This window comes from Aethalodelphis obliquidens, unplaced genomic scaffold (genome assembly GCF_003676395.1).
Source record: "Aethalodelphis obliquidens isolate GAN/ISIS:26980383/991018 unplaced genomic scaffold, ASM367639v1 scaffold3, whole genome shotgun sequence".
NCBI lineage: Eukaryota > Metazoa > Chordata > Mammalia > Artiodactyla > Delphinidae > Aethalodelphis > Aethalodelphis obliquidens.
In genome coordinates, this window is record NW_020837947.1 from 20986553 (window position 1) to 21002785 (window position 16233).

Below are 16233 nucleotides of genomic sequence, written 5' to 3' on the forward strand. Positions count from 1 at the left end.
ACACACACACACACACACACACACACACACACACACACACACACACACACACAATGTCAAATGCTCTCGCTTTTGGCTTTAAAGCAAACCCGTGTATCCTGGATCCCATCCCAGATTATCCACTCAAGGATATTGTTCTAGCAATTCTCCCCGTTTGCTCCTCATCTTCAATTTCCCCTCTTTGTTAGATCCTTTCCTATCAGCATAAAAACCTGTTTTGGTTTTTTTCATCTTGAACTCTTTCCATCCTACTTAGATCTCCAGCTACTTTCCCATTTCTCTACTTTCCTTTATAGTAGAACATCTTGAAAGAATGTTTTTTACTTGCTATCTCCAGTTTCTTGCTCCAGTTTTCCTCTTTTTTAAAAAAAACTTATTTATTTATTTATGTATATTTTTGGCTGTGTTGGGTCTTTGTTGCTGCACGCGGATTTCTCTAGTTGCGGTGAGTGGGGGCTACTCTTCGCTGCAGTGCACAGGCTTCTCATTGCGGTGCTTCTCCTGCTGTGGAGCACAGGCTCTAGGCACGCGGGCTTCAGTAGTTGTGGCGCACAGGCTCTAGAGTGCAGGCTCAGTAGTTGTGGCGCACAGACTTAGTTGCTCCACTGCACGTGGGATCTTCCTGGACCAGGGCTTGAACCCTTGTCCCCTGCATTGGCAGGAGGGCTCCCAACCACTGCACCACCAGGGAAGCCCTCCAGTTTCCCTCTTAAACTCACTCTGGTCAGACTTCCACCCCACACTCTATAAAATCACTGTTATCCAGGTCCACAGGAACCTCTCCCTCACTGGGTCAGTCGCGGTCCCTATCATCTGAGCTTACTGTCAGCATTTGCTCCAGGTGATGGCTGTCTCTGTCTTCACTGTGCCTGTTGGCCATTCCTTCTTAGTCTCCTTTGCTGGTTCCACCTCAAGTCCCCGACCACTAAACCTTGAAGTGCCCTGAGGCTCAGCCCTTGGACTTCTATTCTTTATCTTAATTCCCCAGGTGATCTCATCTATTTTCAGGGCTTTAAATGCCATACTGATGACCTCTGCAGTGCAATCATCTTTTTTAAACTCCAGACTCATATATTCAACTTCCTAGTCAGTGTCTCCACTTAAAAATAAAGCATCTTAAACCTGTTGTGTCCAAAACTTAGGTCCTTAAAATTTTGCTCTAAATTAGTTCCACCCACAGTCTCCCCCATCTCAGTTAATGGCAGCTTCATGCTTTTAGGTGCTTGTCAGGCCCAAAACCTTGGAGTCCTTAACTTCCCTTTCTTTTACATCCCACAGCCAATCCATCAGTAAATTCATCATATCTTTGAAATATATCTGGAATCTGACCACTTCTCATCCTCTCTGTGGCAACCCTCTTCCTGTTAGTCTCCATCGTTTCCCCCGTGGATTATTTCAGTAGCTTCTTGTCTGATCTATTTCCATCTGTGCTCCTTTAATCTATCTGCTACAAAACCTTTTAAATAATAAGTCAGGTTACGACACTCCCATGCTCAAATTCTTCCAGCGGCTTCCAGTCTTAGAGAAAAATTCAAGACTTACAAAGGCTTATAAGGTCCTATAAAAACGAGCACCTTGTCTCTGTGATCTCATTGGCTATCATGCTATCCTTCACTTCCTCTCCTTCAGTCACTCTGCCCTCCTTGCTGTTCTATCAACAGGCCAAGCATACTGCTGCATTGGGACTCTGTGCTTGCTGTTCTCTTCCTCTGCTCACGTGGTTCTCCCTCACATCCTTCAGGTCTCCTCAACGCCACCTCCTCAAAGAGGTCTTCCTTGACTATTCTATTTATTTTTATTTTTTTGCATGTAGACTTTCTTCTTTATTGCTGTACACCCAGAACTTAAAAGAGTTCCAGGTATATTGTAGTCACAAATAGATAATTTTTGAATAAATGAACACATTTTAAAATTTAGGGGTCAGGTAATTTCCAGCAATGCCATTGGTTTAAGAAATTAAAACTGCTTCAGATTACCAAATGTGAGAGTGATTATGATTTCTAACATGGCTCAAAATAATTTTTTAAAATTTGAAGTTTGTCTCCAAATCAGTAAGGAATCAGTCAAGAGAATCAGAAGGTCTATGATTTTTTCTGTTTTCTTCATCACTGATTTACCTTGAGAACAAGTTGTCTATTCCTTTTAAGAAAGTAAGTTTAGTGAAGATTTAAATTAATGTGACAGAATGTACAGATATTTAATTTGAGGTTAGTATAAACACAGAGGACCCAAAGAATCCCCTAACAATCCTCTGATATTCTTTTTTCTTTTTTAACATCTTTATTGGGGTATAATTGCTTTACAATGGTGTGTTAGTTTCTGCTTTATAACAAAGTGAATCAGTTATACATATACATATATCCCCATATCTCTTCCCTCTTGCATCTCCCTCCCTCCCACCCTCCCTATCCCACCCCTCTAGGTGGTCACAAAGCACCGAGCTGATCTCCCTGTGCTATGCGGCTGCTTCCCAGTAGCTATGGATTTTACATTTGGTAGTGTATATATGTCCATGCCACTCTCTCACTTTGTCACAGCTGACCCTTCCCCCTCCCTGTGTCCTCAAATCCATTCTCTAGTAGATCTGCGTCTTTATTCCCGTCTTGCTCCTAGGTTCTTCATGACCTTTTTTTTTTTAGATTCCATATATATGTGTTAGCATACGGTATTTGTTTTTCTCTTTCTGACTTACTTCACTCTGTATGACAGTCTCTAGTTCCGTCCACCTCACTACAAATAACTCAATTTCATTTCTTTCTATGGCTGATTAATATTCCATTGTATATATATGCCACATCTTCTTTATCCATTCATCTGTCGATGGACACTTAGGTTGCTTCCATGTCCTAGCTATTGTAAACAGAACTGCAATGAACATTGTGGTACATGACTCTTTTTGAATTATGGTTTTCTCAGGGTATATGCCCAGTAGTGGGATTGCTGGGTCGTATGGTAGTTCTATTTGTAGTTTTTTAAGGAACCTCCATACTGTTCTCCATAGTGGCTGTATCCATTTACATTCCCACCAACAGTGTATGAGGGTCCCCTTTTCTCCACACCCTCTCCAGTATTTATTGTTTGTAGATTTTTTGATGATGGCCTTTCTGACTGGTGTGAGTTGACATCATATGGTAGTTTTGATTTCCATTTCTCTAATGATTAATGATGTTGAGCATTCTTTCATGTGTTTGTTGGCAATCTGTATATCTTCTTTGGAGAAATGTCTATTTAGGTCTTCTGCCCATTTTTGGATTGGGTTGTTTCTTTTTTTGATATTGAGCTGCATAAGCTGCTTGTAAATTCTGGAGATCAATCCTTTGTCAGTTGTTGCATTTGCAAATATTTTCTTCCATTCTGACGGTTGTCTTTTCGTCTTGTTTATGGTTTCCTTTGCTGTGCAAGAGCTTTGAAGTTTTAGGTCCCATTTGTTTATTTTTGTTTTTATTTCCATTTCTCTGGGAGGTGGGTCAAAAAGGATCTTGCTGTGAATTATGTCATAGTGTGTTCTGCCTACGTTTTCATCTAAGAGTTTGATAGTGTCTGGCCTTACATTTAGGTCTTTAATCCCTTTGAGTTTATTTTTGTTTATGGTGTTAGGGAGTGTTCTAATTTCATTCTTTTACATGTAGCTGTCCAGTTTTCCCAGCACCACTTATTGAAGAGGCTGTCTTTTCTCCATTTTATATTCTTGCCTCCTTTATCAAAGATAAGGTGACCATATGTGCGTGGGTTTATCTCTGGGCTTTCAATCCTGTTCCATTGATCTATATTTCTGTTTTTGTGCCAGTACCATACTGTCTTGATTACTGTAGCTTTGTAGTATAGTCTGAAGTCAGGGAGCCTGATTCCTCCAGCTCCTTTTTTCGTTCTCAAGATTGCTTTGGCTATTTGGGGTCTTTTGTGTTTCCATACAAATTGTGAAATTTTTCATTCTAGTTCTGTGAAAAATGCCAGTGGTAGTTTGACAGGGATTGCATTGAATCTGTAGATTGCTTTGGGTAGTATAGTCATTTTCACAGTGTTGATTCTTCCAATCCAAGAACATGGTATATCGCTCCATCATCTTTAATTTCTTTCATCAGTGTCTTATAACTTTCTGCATACAGGTCTTTTGTCTCCTTAGGTAGGTTTATTCCTAGGTGTTTTATTCTTTTTCTTGCAATGGTAAATGGGAGTGTTTTCTTAATTTCACTTTCAGATTTTTCATCATTAGTGTATAAGAATGCCAGAGATTTCTGTGCATTAATTTTGTATCCTGCTACTTTACCAAATTCATTGATTAGCTCTAGTAGTTTTCTGGTAGCATCTTTAGGATTCTCTATGTATAGTATTATGTCATCTGCAAACAGTGACAGCTTTACTTCTTCTTTTCCGATTTGGATGCCTTTTCTTTCTTTCTCTTCTCTGATTGCTGTGGCTAAAACTTCCAAAACTATGTTGAATAATAGTGGTGAGAGTGGGCAACCTTGTCTTGTTCCTGATCTTAGTGGAAATGGTTTCAGTTTTTCACCTTTGAGGATGATGTTGGCTGTGGGTTTGTCATATATGGTCTTTATTATGTTGAGGTAAGTTCCTTCTATGTGTACTTTGTAGAGGGCCTTTATAATAAATGGTTGTTGAATTTTTCCCAAAGCTTTCTCTGCATCTACTGAGATGATCATATGTTTTTTTCTCCTTCAGTTTGTTAATATGGTGTATCACATTGATTGATTTGCATATATTGAAGAATCCTTGCATTCCTGGGATAAACCCCACTTGATCATGGTGTTTGATCCTTTTAATGTGCTGTTGGATTCTGTTTGCTAGTATTTTGTTGAGGATTTTTGCATCTATGTTCACCAGTGATATTGGTCTGTAGTTTTCTTTTTTGACTACTTTATTTAAAAGAACACCTAGATCCCTTTTTGCCAACGTAGTGTTGACCTAAAATAGACTGCCAGTTATTTCTCCAGCAAAAGTGGGTTTATTTGCGATCAGCAAGGAATTGTAATTTGGGGTCTGCAAACGTGGCAAGCCACATGTAAGTCCCTGCACAGCAAGGGAAGGAGAACTCTTTTACTGGGGGGAAAAGGAAGCTGGGAAAGCTATAGTAAATGAAGAGTCCATGGCTTTTCATTGGCTGAGTTGTTGCCAGGTAATAAGAGGAGCCTTCCTACTTCATGTGGGCTCTGCTATTGTTGCAGGGCATGGGAGCTCCCCTCTCTGGTCTCCTGACTCTATTTTAATTGAGCTTCCTGTTTATCAATTTTCACACAGGCATGCTCTATTCTTCTTACTGGGCTTCAGTTTTCTCCATAACATTTAATCATCATCTGACATACATTTTTCTGCTCATTCTAATTTTCTCCACTACATGTAAGCTCCATGAGGACAGGGACTGTGTTCAATGCTATGTCTCCAGCTCTGAAACAGTGATTAACATTTTAAGATGTCAATAAATATTTGTCAAATAATTGAGTGAAAAAATGAATGAATTCTGTTTTCTTTGTCTAGACCTTACTCTTCTCACCTTTTCCCTTTTGCTCACATTCATCCTTTAAGTCTCAGATTAAATGTCATTTTCTTGCTAATGGTATAACGTAAAAACATGCCTTTGTTATAATCTTTCAACTTCCTCTTCTTTCATAGTGCTTATAAAAATTCACCCTTCTATATTATTTGTGTGATTATTTGATGTCTCTCTCCCTCACTCTAGTCTAAGCTTTACAAGAAGAAGAACTAAGTGTGTTTTGTTTTCTATTGTATCCTTAACACCAAGCACGGTACTGGGCCCAGCATTGACAGATACATACCTGTTGAATGAAGGAGTATGAAGATTTGATCATCAGGTGGAAAGCCATCTATTCTTGCATCTTATGCTCTTTGCTCACATTCCCCCACCTGTTTCCAGCTCCATGAGAAAAGTCTGATGAAGAAGAGTAGTACTAGAAAAATCTCGGTTCCAAGAACTTCCTTTTAGCACTGGGGAAGTGGGGAAGACAGGTGCTGTGATAATTGTGATTTATAATAAGAAATATATATTTGGTCTTTTTCTGTTTCTGGCACAGAGCTCCTAAAACTCTTGGAATTTCCTAAGCGATGAGAGCCATAAAGGTGTCTTTTGTTATGTCAGTGAGGTGATTTTGGACACTACCAAAGGATGAGGGCTGGTTGCCAGGAGACCCGACCATGTTATTAGAGGGTTGGAACTTTCAGTCCCACCCATGGCCTCCAGGGAGGGGTGAGAGGGTGGAGGTTGAACCAATCATCAGTGGTCATTGATTTAATTAATAATGACTAATGAAGCCTCCATAAAAATCCCAAGGATGAGGTTTAGAGAACTTCTGGATTGGTGGAGGTACAGGGAGAGTGGAGCACCTGGAGAGGGCATGGAAGCTCCCTGCCCCTTCCCACATACCTTGCCTTGTGCATCTCTTCCATCTGGCTGTTCCTGAGATATATCCTTTTATAATAGACCTGTAATACAGGAAGTAAAATGTTTCTGTAAATTCTGTGAGCTGCTCTAGAAAATTAGTTGAACTCAAGGAGGGGGTCGTAGGAAGCTCCAATCTATAGCCTGTGGGTCAGAAGCCCAGGTGACAATCTGGACTTGTGACTGGTGTCTGAATTTGGGGAGGGGGCAGTCTTGTAGGACTAAACCCTTAACCTGTAGAATCTGACACTATATCTGGGTAGATGGTGTCAGAATTGAGTTGAATTGTAGGACACCCAGTTAGTGTCCGAGAATTGCTTGGTGGTGTGGGGAACTTCTCCCCACTCCACACACATACACGGGAATTGGGATCAGAACCCTTCTGGTGCTTTTTATGCTACCATCGGGCTAGTTTTCCTTCACTCTATTAATAAAAACATTGGTAAATATTTACTGAATGGAAGTATCTCTGTTAAATAATTCTAGACCTGACCCATAAATAATGAGAAATATTACTATGCTTTTATTCCCTTTTAACCAGGTACACGTCCAAACCTAAAAACAAATTGGTCTATGCCATGTTTCTCAAATGGCCCACATCAGGACAGCTGTTTCTTGGTCAGCCCAAAGCTACTCTGGGGGCAACAGAGGTAAGAGGGAATTTTGTCTTTATTGTTCCTTTAACTTGCTGCCTAGAATAACCTGATGAAGACATAACTTTTAACTTCAGGGTGAGCCTTATATGTGTTCCTCTTATACCTCATAAGAGTAATTTAAAAATGGACTTCATCAATGGCAATGTTTGGCAAAAACCTTTGAAAGTTTTCTTTCATTTCCCAGAAAACCAAACCTATAAAACGGCTATATTATCTCCATGCATATCAATTAAAATATCTTCTTCACAGTCATTCTATGTTGTTCAGGCTCACTGCATGCATCCAAAATGAATCTTTTCGTAAAACTGGAGTCCAGATTCTTCCCCTGACATCCCACCCCAGAACACATCTGAATAACTATGAGATGTCATGGCCCTACCATTTCAAGTTCACAAAAAACTGGGGGAAAATTAAAGGTTAATCTCACAGTTTTAACCATCAGCTCTGGCATCGAGTTCACTTTGATATATTTTATAGATTATTTTTAAGAAACTGAAAATTTTCTGGGATGTGAATTGTCCAAATGCTTTTCCTTGCATCATTTTTCCATATTTCATTTCTAACACTTATGGCCAATCAGGCAGAAAAGGAGATGAGTTCAGATCTGATGTTTAATTACAGCTTAGTGTCCTGGGCATGACATTATCTTTTTATTTTATTTATGCTCTCTTTGGCTGCCATCAATAGTGTTATTTGAAAGGTCACGGGTTTTGTTTTTATGTTACTCTACATGATAAGCAAAGTTTTCTGGTTCAAAATAACCACAGATATATAGAAAACTACTTATTGAAATTCACCTTGTATAAGATGAAGAATATAGAACAGTTACAGTAATAATTGATCACACTTAGGTATTGTTGATTAGTGGAGGTTATTGGAACATCTTGGGGGGAATGGTGGCTGGATAAGGAAGCTGAGCCTTTCTTCAAACATTCTGTGTGAGAACTGGGCAGGCCTTAGTCGTGCAGATTGGTTTGAGAATAATTTTCTCTACTCTGACACTATTCAATCTTTACAATTCTTCCCCAAATCCTGCACACTTTTAAGAGTAATATGGGAGCAAGACAGATGTATACACTCATTTTAAAACAGCTTGTAATCCACTAAATAAAAGTAAAAAATGAATCTTCTGTCCACATTGCTTTTTAAGAGATATCAACCACTCCTTCCGAATAAAGTGAGGGAGTCAGAGATACACTTGGAGACATTTGTGTGTATGTTTTTAATTTCAGGTTGAACTACTGGGACATGGACAGCCACTTCAATGGACTCCTTTGGAGCAAAATGGCATCATGGTAGAACTGCCTCAGCTAACTGTTCATCAGATGCCCTGTAAGTGGGGCTGGGCTCTAGCACTAACTAATGTGACCTGATTTGCAGTAGAGTGCTTCCTGATGCAGTTATATCTAAGACTAGAATGTATCAGGTTTCTATAATTGTAGCACACAGAGAAAGCAAATGTAAAATTGGCCCAGAATTTCCTAAATTACTCACATAACTGGTTTAACTCTCCAGTGCACTTTGCTATTGACGTCCCTTCACACTGAATTTATTTCCACGTGTGATTCAGAGGTGGGGATTTTGTTTCAGAGTAGTGAGGAATTGGTGGTGTTAAGGACTGAGTTGTGTCTTCTGCCAAATTCACATGTTGAAGCCCTAAGCCCCAATGTGATTGTATTTGGAGATTTTAAAGAAGTAACTAAGGTTAAATGAAGTCATAAGAGTGGGACCTTAATCCAATATGACTGGAGTCCTTATAAGAAGAGGAAGAGCACGGATGCAAGCATATGGAGGAAAGACCATGTAAGGATGCAGTGAGAAGGTAGCCATCTGCAAGCCAAGGACAGAGGCCTCGAGAGAAACCAAACCTGCTGACACCTTGATCTTTCAGCCTCCAGAACTGTGAGAAAATAAATTACTGTTGTTTAAGCCATCCTATATGTGGTATTTATTATGGCAACCCTAGCCGACTAATAGAGGTTCATAGGTATATAATAAATTTGGCTTAATATTTTATTTCCAATGCTTACAGTAATTTTCTTTTTATAAAAAAAATTTGTCTTTTTTTCCCTCTTGGTAATAAAACTGATATGTTCACTATAGATATTTAAAATTATACAGAAATGCTTAAAGGCAAAATCACTGTTAAGATCACCACTACTAATATTTTAGTATGTATTCTTCCACGTTTTTCTTTGGCAGGGGGAGGTGAGTGTGTGGGATTGGAGGTATGGGCCTATTTTTGTGGGTGGGCTAATTTGAGGACCAATTTAAATTAATAAATTTACTTCCTGTATATGCTTTTAAGCAAATTGAACAGCTAGCTGAAAATTAGGAAGTCTATTCAGATCTTCCCTAAGAATGAAGCAAAAATAATACTGATGTAAATTTAAAGAAACACTGATTAAAGAACTTACTCCCCTTAACAAAAGATGTTCCACATGGCTAGATCTTTATTTGAAGTGCTACAGGCTTCATTTTGTCATATCAATCAAATGTGGACATCTCATTGTTCCCTATAAATGCTTCAAGTAGACAGGGAAATAAAATACTATTCATATTTATTTTCTAAAATCATCTTGAAGTTGAAAATCTTAAAAAAAATTATTCATTGCTGAAGTTTCTACAACTATCAAAATTTTGAAACCATGCCAAAGTATTTACATGAATAAGTACTTTAAGAGTTCTAAATCCCAAGTAACATTTTATTAGAGGTCCAAAGACAGATTTACATGATCCCAAACACTAGACTAAGGAAAAACAAAAAAAGGAAAAAAGCCCTCAAACCCAAATAAACAGGGTTAGAAGAATCTTAACATAAAAGTGAGGTCATCTGTTTGTTTGAAGAAAGTTTTTTTTTTTTTTTTTTTTTTGCGGTACACGGGCTTCTCACTGTTGTGGCCTCTCCCGTTGCGAAGCACAGACTCTCAACCACTGCGCCACCAGGGAAGCCCTGAAGAAAGTATTTTTGAGACTAAAAACCTGTCAATCATTTAAATTCCTACCCTGTCCATCTTGACCTTTACAAATAGAGGGAAAATGGAACTATTTAAGCAAATTATAGTTAGGTATAGGGTTTAGTTAATGGGTAGCTGTGAGGGAGCTAAATGATAAAATACAGCTCAGCATTCAGAGGTGCTGATAAAATGCTTTGCTAATAACCAGACATTATATATGAAACAGAATGAGACACCAAATTTAAGTTTATTTAAGGTATATCTTGCTTATATGTGAAATATACTATAAGTGGGACTCATAACAAGCATTTTAAAATATTCCATCAAATTCTTAGCATTATCATTGGTATGGAGGGCAGGAATTATAGTAAGGATAATTAAAAACCAGAGCTCTTATTACCTATTTTAGCCAATAGTCCTTAACCCCCCAAGCAATTGTGCCTTTTCCCAGAGTTACTAAATAGGCACAAAATTGACTTGTTTTGAATTTCAGTAACTTTGGATTTTTCTTTAATGATGAGAAATATTGAAGGCAAGCAAAGCTAGATTATTAGACTGAATGATTTAGACATTGATATCATTTAAAATATGGATATCACTTTAATAAGACTCTCATTTTCTTATGAGTGCCACATTGAAGCAACACAATTACTTTAAAAGGTCAGGCTAATCAAATAAATATGAATTAGGACAATAGAAAACAAGACAGATGTTTTGCCTTCTGTTCATTTCAATTTTGTAAGTAAAAGACCTGGTTAGATGAAAACCTTCCTAACTTGCAAAAAAATAAATAATTGTTCATATCAGATTTTTATATATATACAGTAACCAACACATTTATGCAAGTTTGAAGGAGAAAGTAGAAGCTGTTTTAAGTAATCTCCATTTACCCAACTCACTAGATTAACGGATGCTCTCCATTTTCTTGGAAAAGCATACTGATTGACGCCCAGGCAAGCTGCAGGCTTTCAGTTAGTAGGCTTCTGTCTGGCACATGCTTCACCTTGATTTTCACTTGCTGCAATATATGTTTACCAAGGGTTAGTTGAGTTCGTTACTGTTATGGGTTGAATAGTGTTCCCCAATAATTAACGTCTACCCAAAAGCTCAGAATATGATCTTGGAAGTAGTGTCTCTGCAGATGCAATTAAAGTAAATATTGAAGTAAGATCATACTGGATGCAGGGGTCACAAGCATGTAAAAGATGACCATATGGAGACAGAAGCAGAGACTACGCTACTACAAAGCCAAGGAATTCTTGGGGCCACCAGAAGCTGGAAGAGTCAAGGAAGGACTGGAGGGATTCTTCCTGAGAGTCTTCAGAGGGAGCATGGCCCTGCTGACACCTTAATTTTGGATTTCTAAGCACCAGAATGGTGAGAGAATAAATTTCTATTGTTTAAGCCACACAGTTAGTGGTAATTTGTTATGGCAGTTCTAGGAAACTACTATAGTTACCAAACTGATTATGCCAGTAGAACTTTTTATCATGTTGCATAAGCAGATGAAATGAGTGTGAACAGTTATAGTTTCTGTGAAAACCAAGTTGAATACTTTGGAAAAACTAGATAAACATATGTTGCCTTTTTTTTTTCCAATTTAAATGTACTGGTTAATTAATTGTGGGTAAAACAGTTGTAAAAGGACTTCCCTGGTGGCACAGTTGTTAAGAATCCACCTGCCAATGCAGGGAACACAGGTTTGATTCCTGGTCTGGGAAGATCCCACATGCCATGGAGCAACTAAGCCCGTGTGCCACAACTACTGAGCCTGCGCTCTAGAGCCCGCGAGTCACAACTACTGAAGCCCGCACGCCTAAAGCCCGTGCTCTGCAACAAGAGAAGCCACTGCAAAGAGAAGCCCGCGCCCTGCAATGAAGAGTAGCTCCCGCTCGCCACAACTAGAGAAAGCCTGCGCGCAGCAACGAAGACCCAACGCAGCCAAAAAAAAAAAAAAAGTTGTAAAAGACTGAAGGGAAATATAGTAAAAATCTACAAGAATTCTGTACCCCTGGTTTACAACTATATAATGTTAATACATGTGATCTGTATAAGAAAGACAATTAGAGAACCCTTAGAAGCAGACCTACACTGAAAAGGTAGAAAAGACATGGGTCCTACATTCAATAACTGGCAAATAAAGATTATTTATATTTTAAGTTAAAATATCTAAGAATACATGTGTTATTTTTTAAATGATACCCTGCTTTAAATGACTTCTTGGATTAACCAAACAACTAAGGGTCCCAGATAAAAGGGCTCCTACTGTACAATTAGAAGACAAATTTATAATGTCTAAGTCCAATTAGCTTTAAATACATGTGGTTTTTACCTTGTCATCTCTAAAACTGCTACAACTCTACAGAGGTAGATGATTCCAGGTGATAATTTTCAGATGATCAGCTTTCTATCCTTAACAAGGCTGCACCTGTTCATTCTCAAAATTTCCTTGGATGAAATCCTGGGTTAATATTGCTGGAAGAGATGCATGCCCTATTACACACACATTTACTAATTTTCCAAAATATAGTTTTTCCACCACCCTATTAGAAATAACATCATTATATTCTGTCAAATTTTGAAAAGAAGCATTTGCTCTCCTCTCCACTTTTACATCTGTTTTTTCTGTTTTTTTTGTTTTGTTTTTTGTTTTTTTAAAAAAATATTCTAGGCATAGATTCCCTAGTGGTTGGCTTCAGGCCTAACCTGGCCTTAGAAGAGACTTCACAATTCATTTTCTACCTTCTACTATTTAGCTATATGTTATATGTTAGAGAAATAAAACAACATAAAATGATGCTACTGAAAATATTCTTATGCTACTGAAAATATATCTAATATAATGACGATCATGATTCATTTATTTCTGCTCTAATTACCCATATAAAGAACTATAGATTTACTAGAACAATGAATTATTTCTTTTCAGAAGGAAATGCTATTTATTTTTTCTAAACAAATAAGTTAAAAGAAAGCAACAATTACCAGTTAAAATGAAACTTGAAAACTAGTGTAATCTCCAAAAATAACAGCAAAAATGCTATGGGACAAATAAATTAATAGTTGTAAAGTATTAACTCAATAAAACCGTATTTTACTAAAATACTTTATTGCAATAAGATTCACTGTTCAAAATCAATACAAAGTAAGTTATTAAAATTATTTACAAAAAATGAATGAAACTATGTACAGTAGTTAATCATAGCTGTGAGTAAACGGCATCAACACAATTTTTGCCCCTAAATCAATATGTAGTTTCCTAAGGATTGTTAACAACAGTAAAGAAAAAAATTGCTGATCATAGTTGTTCCCTATTTTTTTCTGGCCGTGCCATGCGGCATGCAAAATCTTAGTTCCCCCGACCAGGGATCAGGGATCGAACCTGTTCCCCCTGCAGGAGAAGCAGGGAGTTTTAACCACTGGACTGCCAGGGAAGTCCAGATCACAGTTGCTACATTAACTGATTTCTCTAAAAAAACGAAGTCCTCAATCAGGTATATTTAAGACAAATAACTTATCCCTTTGAATACTAACTGGAAGTCTGATTCACTCCTGTATACTGTAGTCCAGAGAACTTAATGATTAAATAGCATTATTTTCCAGACTTCACACCTACTTCCCAAACAGATTTTACCTCAGTATTAATGTCAAAGTATACTGAATTTCCTATTATATAAAAGAAGTATCTACATTAATCAGTTTGGAACTAATATCCATGGTGTAACAAATTATTAACAATTCTGACATTTGCCCTGTGTACACTCAGATATGCCCACAAAAACCAGTTTGTTGATGACTTTAAAAAAATATATTAAGATGCCAAATAAATCTATTTTATTATGAAATGAAGACTTTGATTATGAATATATTTTTATTAGATATTTCAGTACCAAATCATTACCCTCTATATAGTTGATTTATTCAGTGTATTTTTTAAAGCAAATGAATTCCACTGTAGTTCTTCCTGAAGGAAAAAATCATTTCTCCAGTTGTTGAGGAGTACTAAAGGCCTCATACACATTAGCAGCGAAGTCTTTCACTTGCTCCATCATTAACAGATCCTAGCAAAGACGACAATAAAACATTACAGTTTATAAAAAGAACAGATAATCAGAATTCATTTCTGTAATCAAGCAACAAAGTTAGCTCTAAGTTTTGTGGCATTAAGGCCAAAAAGAAAACCATTTAATGAAAGAAGTAGTTTTTCTTATAATAAATTCCTGGAGATGTTTATTGTTTAAGTTCTTACGTGAGAGATAGTGGATATGATAAGTATTCAAGTGTGGCTTAGAGAAGATGACCCAAAATAGTCTTCAAATGGATTTCTGTGTGTGTCAAGTGCTAGAAGAGTATCTGTTGAATAAATGATTACAACACTATACAAGTCTAAAGGTACTTTTGCTGGAAGCTGACATGACATGATTGAGGTATATTACTTTCTAACATAGAATATATGTAGTATATCATATATTACATATACACACATACATAATCACACATATACACCTGAGAACAGGGGTTCTTAAGGGATCTGTGAATGTAGATAAGGAAAAAATTACATCTTTATTTTCATTAACCTTCAACTAAAATCTAGCATTTCCTTCAGTTATGAATGTAAGCAACAAACTGATAGTAGCAGCAGAACCTCTGAATTTGCCTTTAGTAGAAATCAGACATTTTTACATCATATGATAGACAGCTGTGGAAGTTACATGGAGTGCCATTACATCTTGTTACTTAATGCATGAACAAAGAAGCAATATTGCTATATCGTAAATCTGATTTTTAAAAGTATTTTAAAACTGTATGCAATTGGTTTTCTTTAAAACCTACGTATTTTACAATATGCATTTATAGGCATTATTCTGAGGAGGCGTCCACAGGCTTCTCCAGATAGTGAAAGGATCTATGACAACAGAAACCATTAAGTGCCCTGTGAGCAGCAGAGAAACAAGAAGTGAACCTATCCTTTGTGTTCTCTCCTAAGCATCAGAAAACCCAAGTGAGCTTAGGTAAGTCTTGTTCTCACAAATTCAAGGTTAAATTCTCTGAATACCACGTGGCATTTTAACTCATAGAAATCATAGTTAAAAAAATTGGTGGAAGTCTTGTCAATTAATGGTCTAGTTTATAAACTCAATCTACATCCAGTCACACTAAGAAAATTTACTAAGCATTAGTATCAATGATGTTTTTACTAGGTTGAAACCTTTTGTCTTCATTCTCAATTATACAGACTTTAATTAATGTAGAACATAAATTACTTAAGCACCAGAGCTGGTGTTGTATTACGCTTAGCTGTATTTCCCACTTGTCAAGATGAACAGCTTACTGATGAAGCCAGAGACTTCATGAAAATGGAGAAAGATAAAGGTTTAAATGCCAGAAGTTATAACTTTTTTTCTCACACTAATATACATGTAAAAATTAAAAAAAATAAACAGAAAATTTAAAACTAAGTTTTTAATTAAGATTTTTTGAGCTTAAATTAAGCTTAAAATTAAGTGAAATGAGATCAGCCTTATTCATTCTTTCTTCTGAAATATGAATGGCTAATTCTCATGGGTGAGAGGATGACACAGAAGACTGAAGGAGTGAGGAAAAGTAGCATGTTAAGGACAAGCTAATGACACTATACAGAGAAAGGAAGAATTACAACCCATAGTCCCAGGACTCTTCATGTCCTCAAGTAGAAATCCACAGAGATAAACGATACTGAGAAGATGCCATCTTTACACTTAGGCCTAGGGTCTCTTTGCACTGCACATTATGGCAGTGGTTTGGAACTGAGGTGTATTGCAGGTAATTTATTACTTGTTGTACAGTTTCCAAGTTTGCAAGTGACTTGGAAAAAAACCTATGGATTCAAAGTTGTCCTTTTAATAAAATTAGTCTTACTCAATGTATTCTAAAATGCTTTCCTAAGAAAGGAGATGGAGTTATAGGTAGTCCAATGAAAAATTTAAATAACCTACTGAGTATGCAGTTTTTAATGAGCAGATTATTGGTGCACTATTAATTGTTGTATTTATTAGCTATTAAGATGCTTTACCTTTCCCATAAAAATTTTCAATTTTTCCTCAAAATGCGAGGAACTAGTTCGCTGATTTGCCTCAAGGCTCAACTTTTCTACTAGCACAGCTTAATGCAAAACAGTAACACTGTAAATTCAACTGACCACTAGAATGTATTTGGACTAAAATGTAGT

At 37.0% G+C, this 16233-nt stretch overlaps 2 protein-coding genes across 9 annotated transcripts in view; one reads left to right on the top strand and one right to left on the bottom strand.

Annotated features, from left to right (window-relative positions):
* Nucleotides 1-16233, top strand: part of FUCA2 (alpha-L-fucosidase 2) — a 60583-nt gene that overhangs the window by 12799 nt on the left and 31551 nt on the right. For 2 of the 7 annotated variants that reach the window (XR_003428333.1, XR_003428332.1), the window contains exons 6-7: nt 6954-7062; nt 8301-8400. Coding sequence is in view for 3 of the 7 variants with exons in the window: in XM_027084715.1 (XP_026940516.1) it covers nt 6954-7062; nt 8301-8400; nt 14883-14953 (280 nt within the window). In the remaining 4 variants the exon portion in view is untranslated. Of the gene's footprint in view, nt 1-6953; nt 7063-8300; nt 9092-11210; nt 11721-14882; nt 15057-16233 lie in introns of those variants that run through there. The other 5 variants (XR_003428331.1, XR_003428328.1, XM_027084715.1 and 2 more) reach the window with 5 other exon arrangements.
* PEX3 (peroxisomal biogenesis factor 3) overlaps nt 13099-16233 on the bottom strand; it is a 36545-nt gene continuing 33410 nt past the window's right edge. For both annotated transcript variants that reach the window (XM_027084760.1, XM_027084771.1), the window contains exon 12: nt 13099-14086. In XM_027084760.1, the coding sequence (XP_026940561.1) occupies nt 14003-14086 (84 nt within the window). In that variant the 3' untranslated portion in view covers nt 13099-14002. The remainder of the gene's footprint in view (nt 14087-16233) is intronic.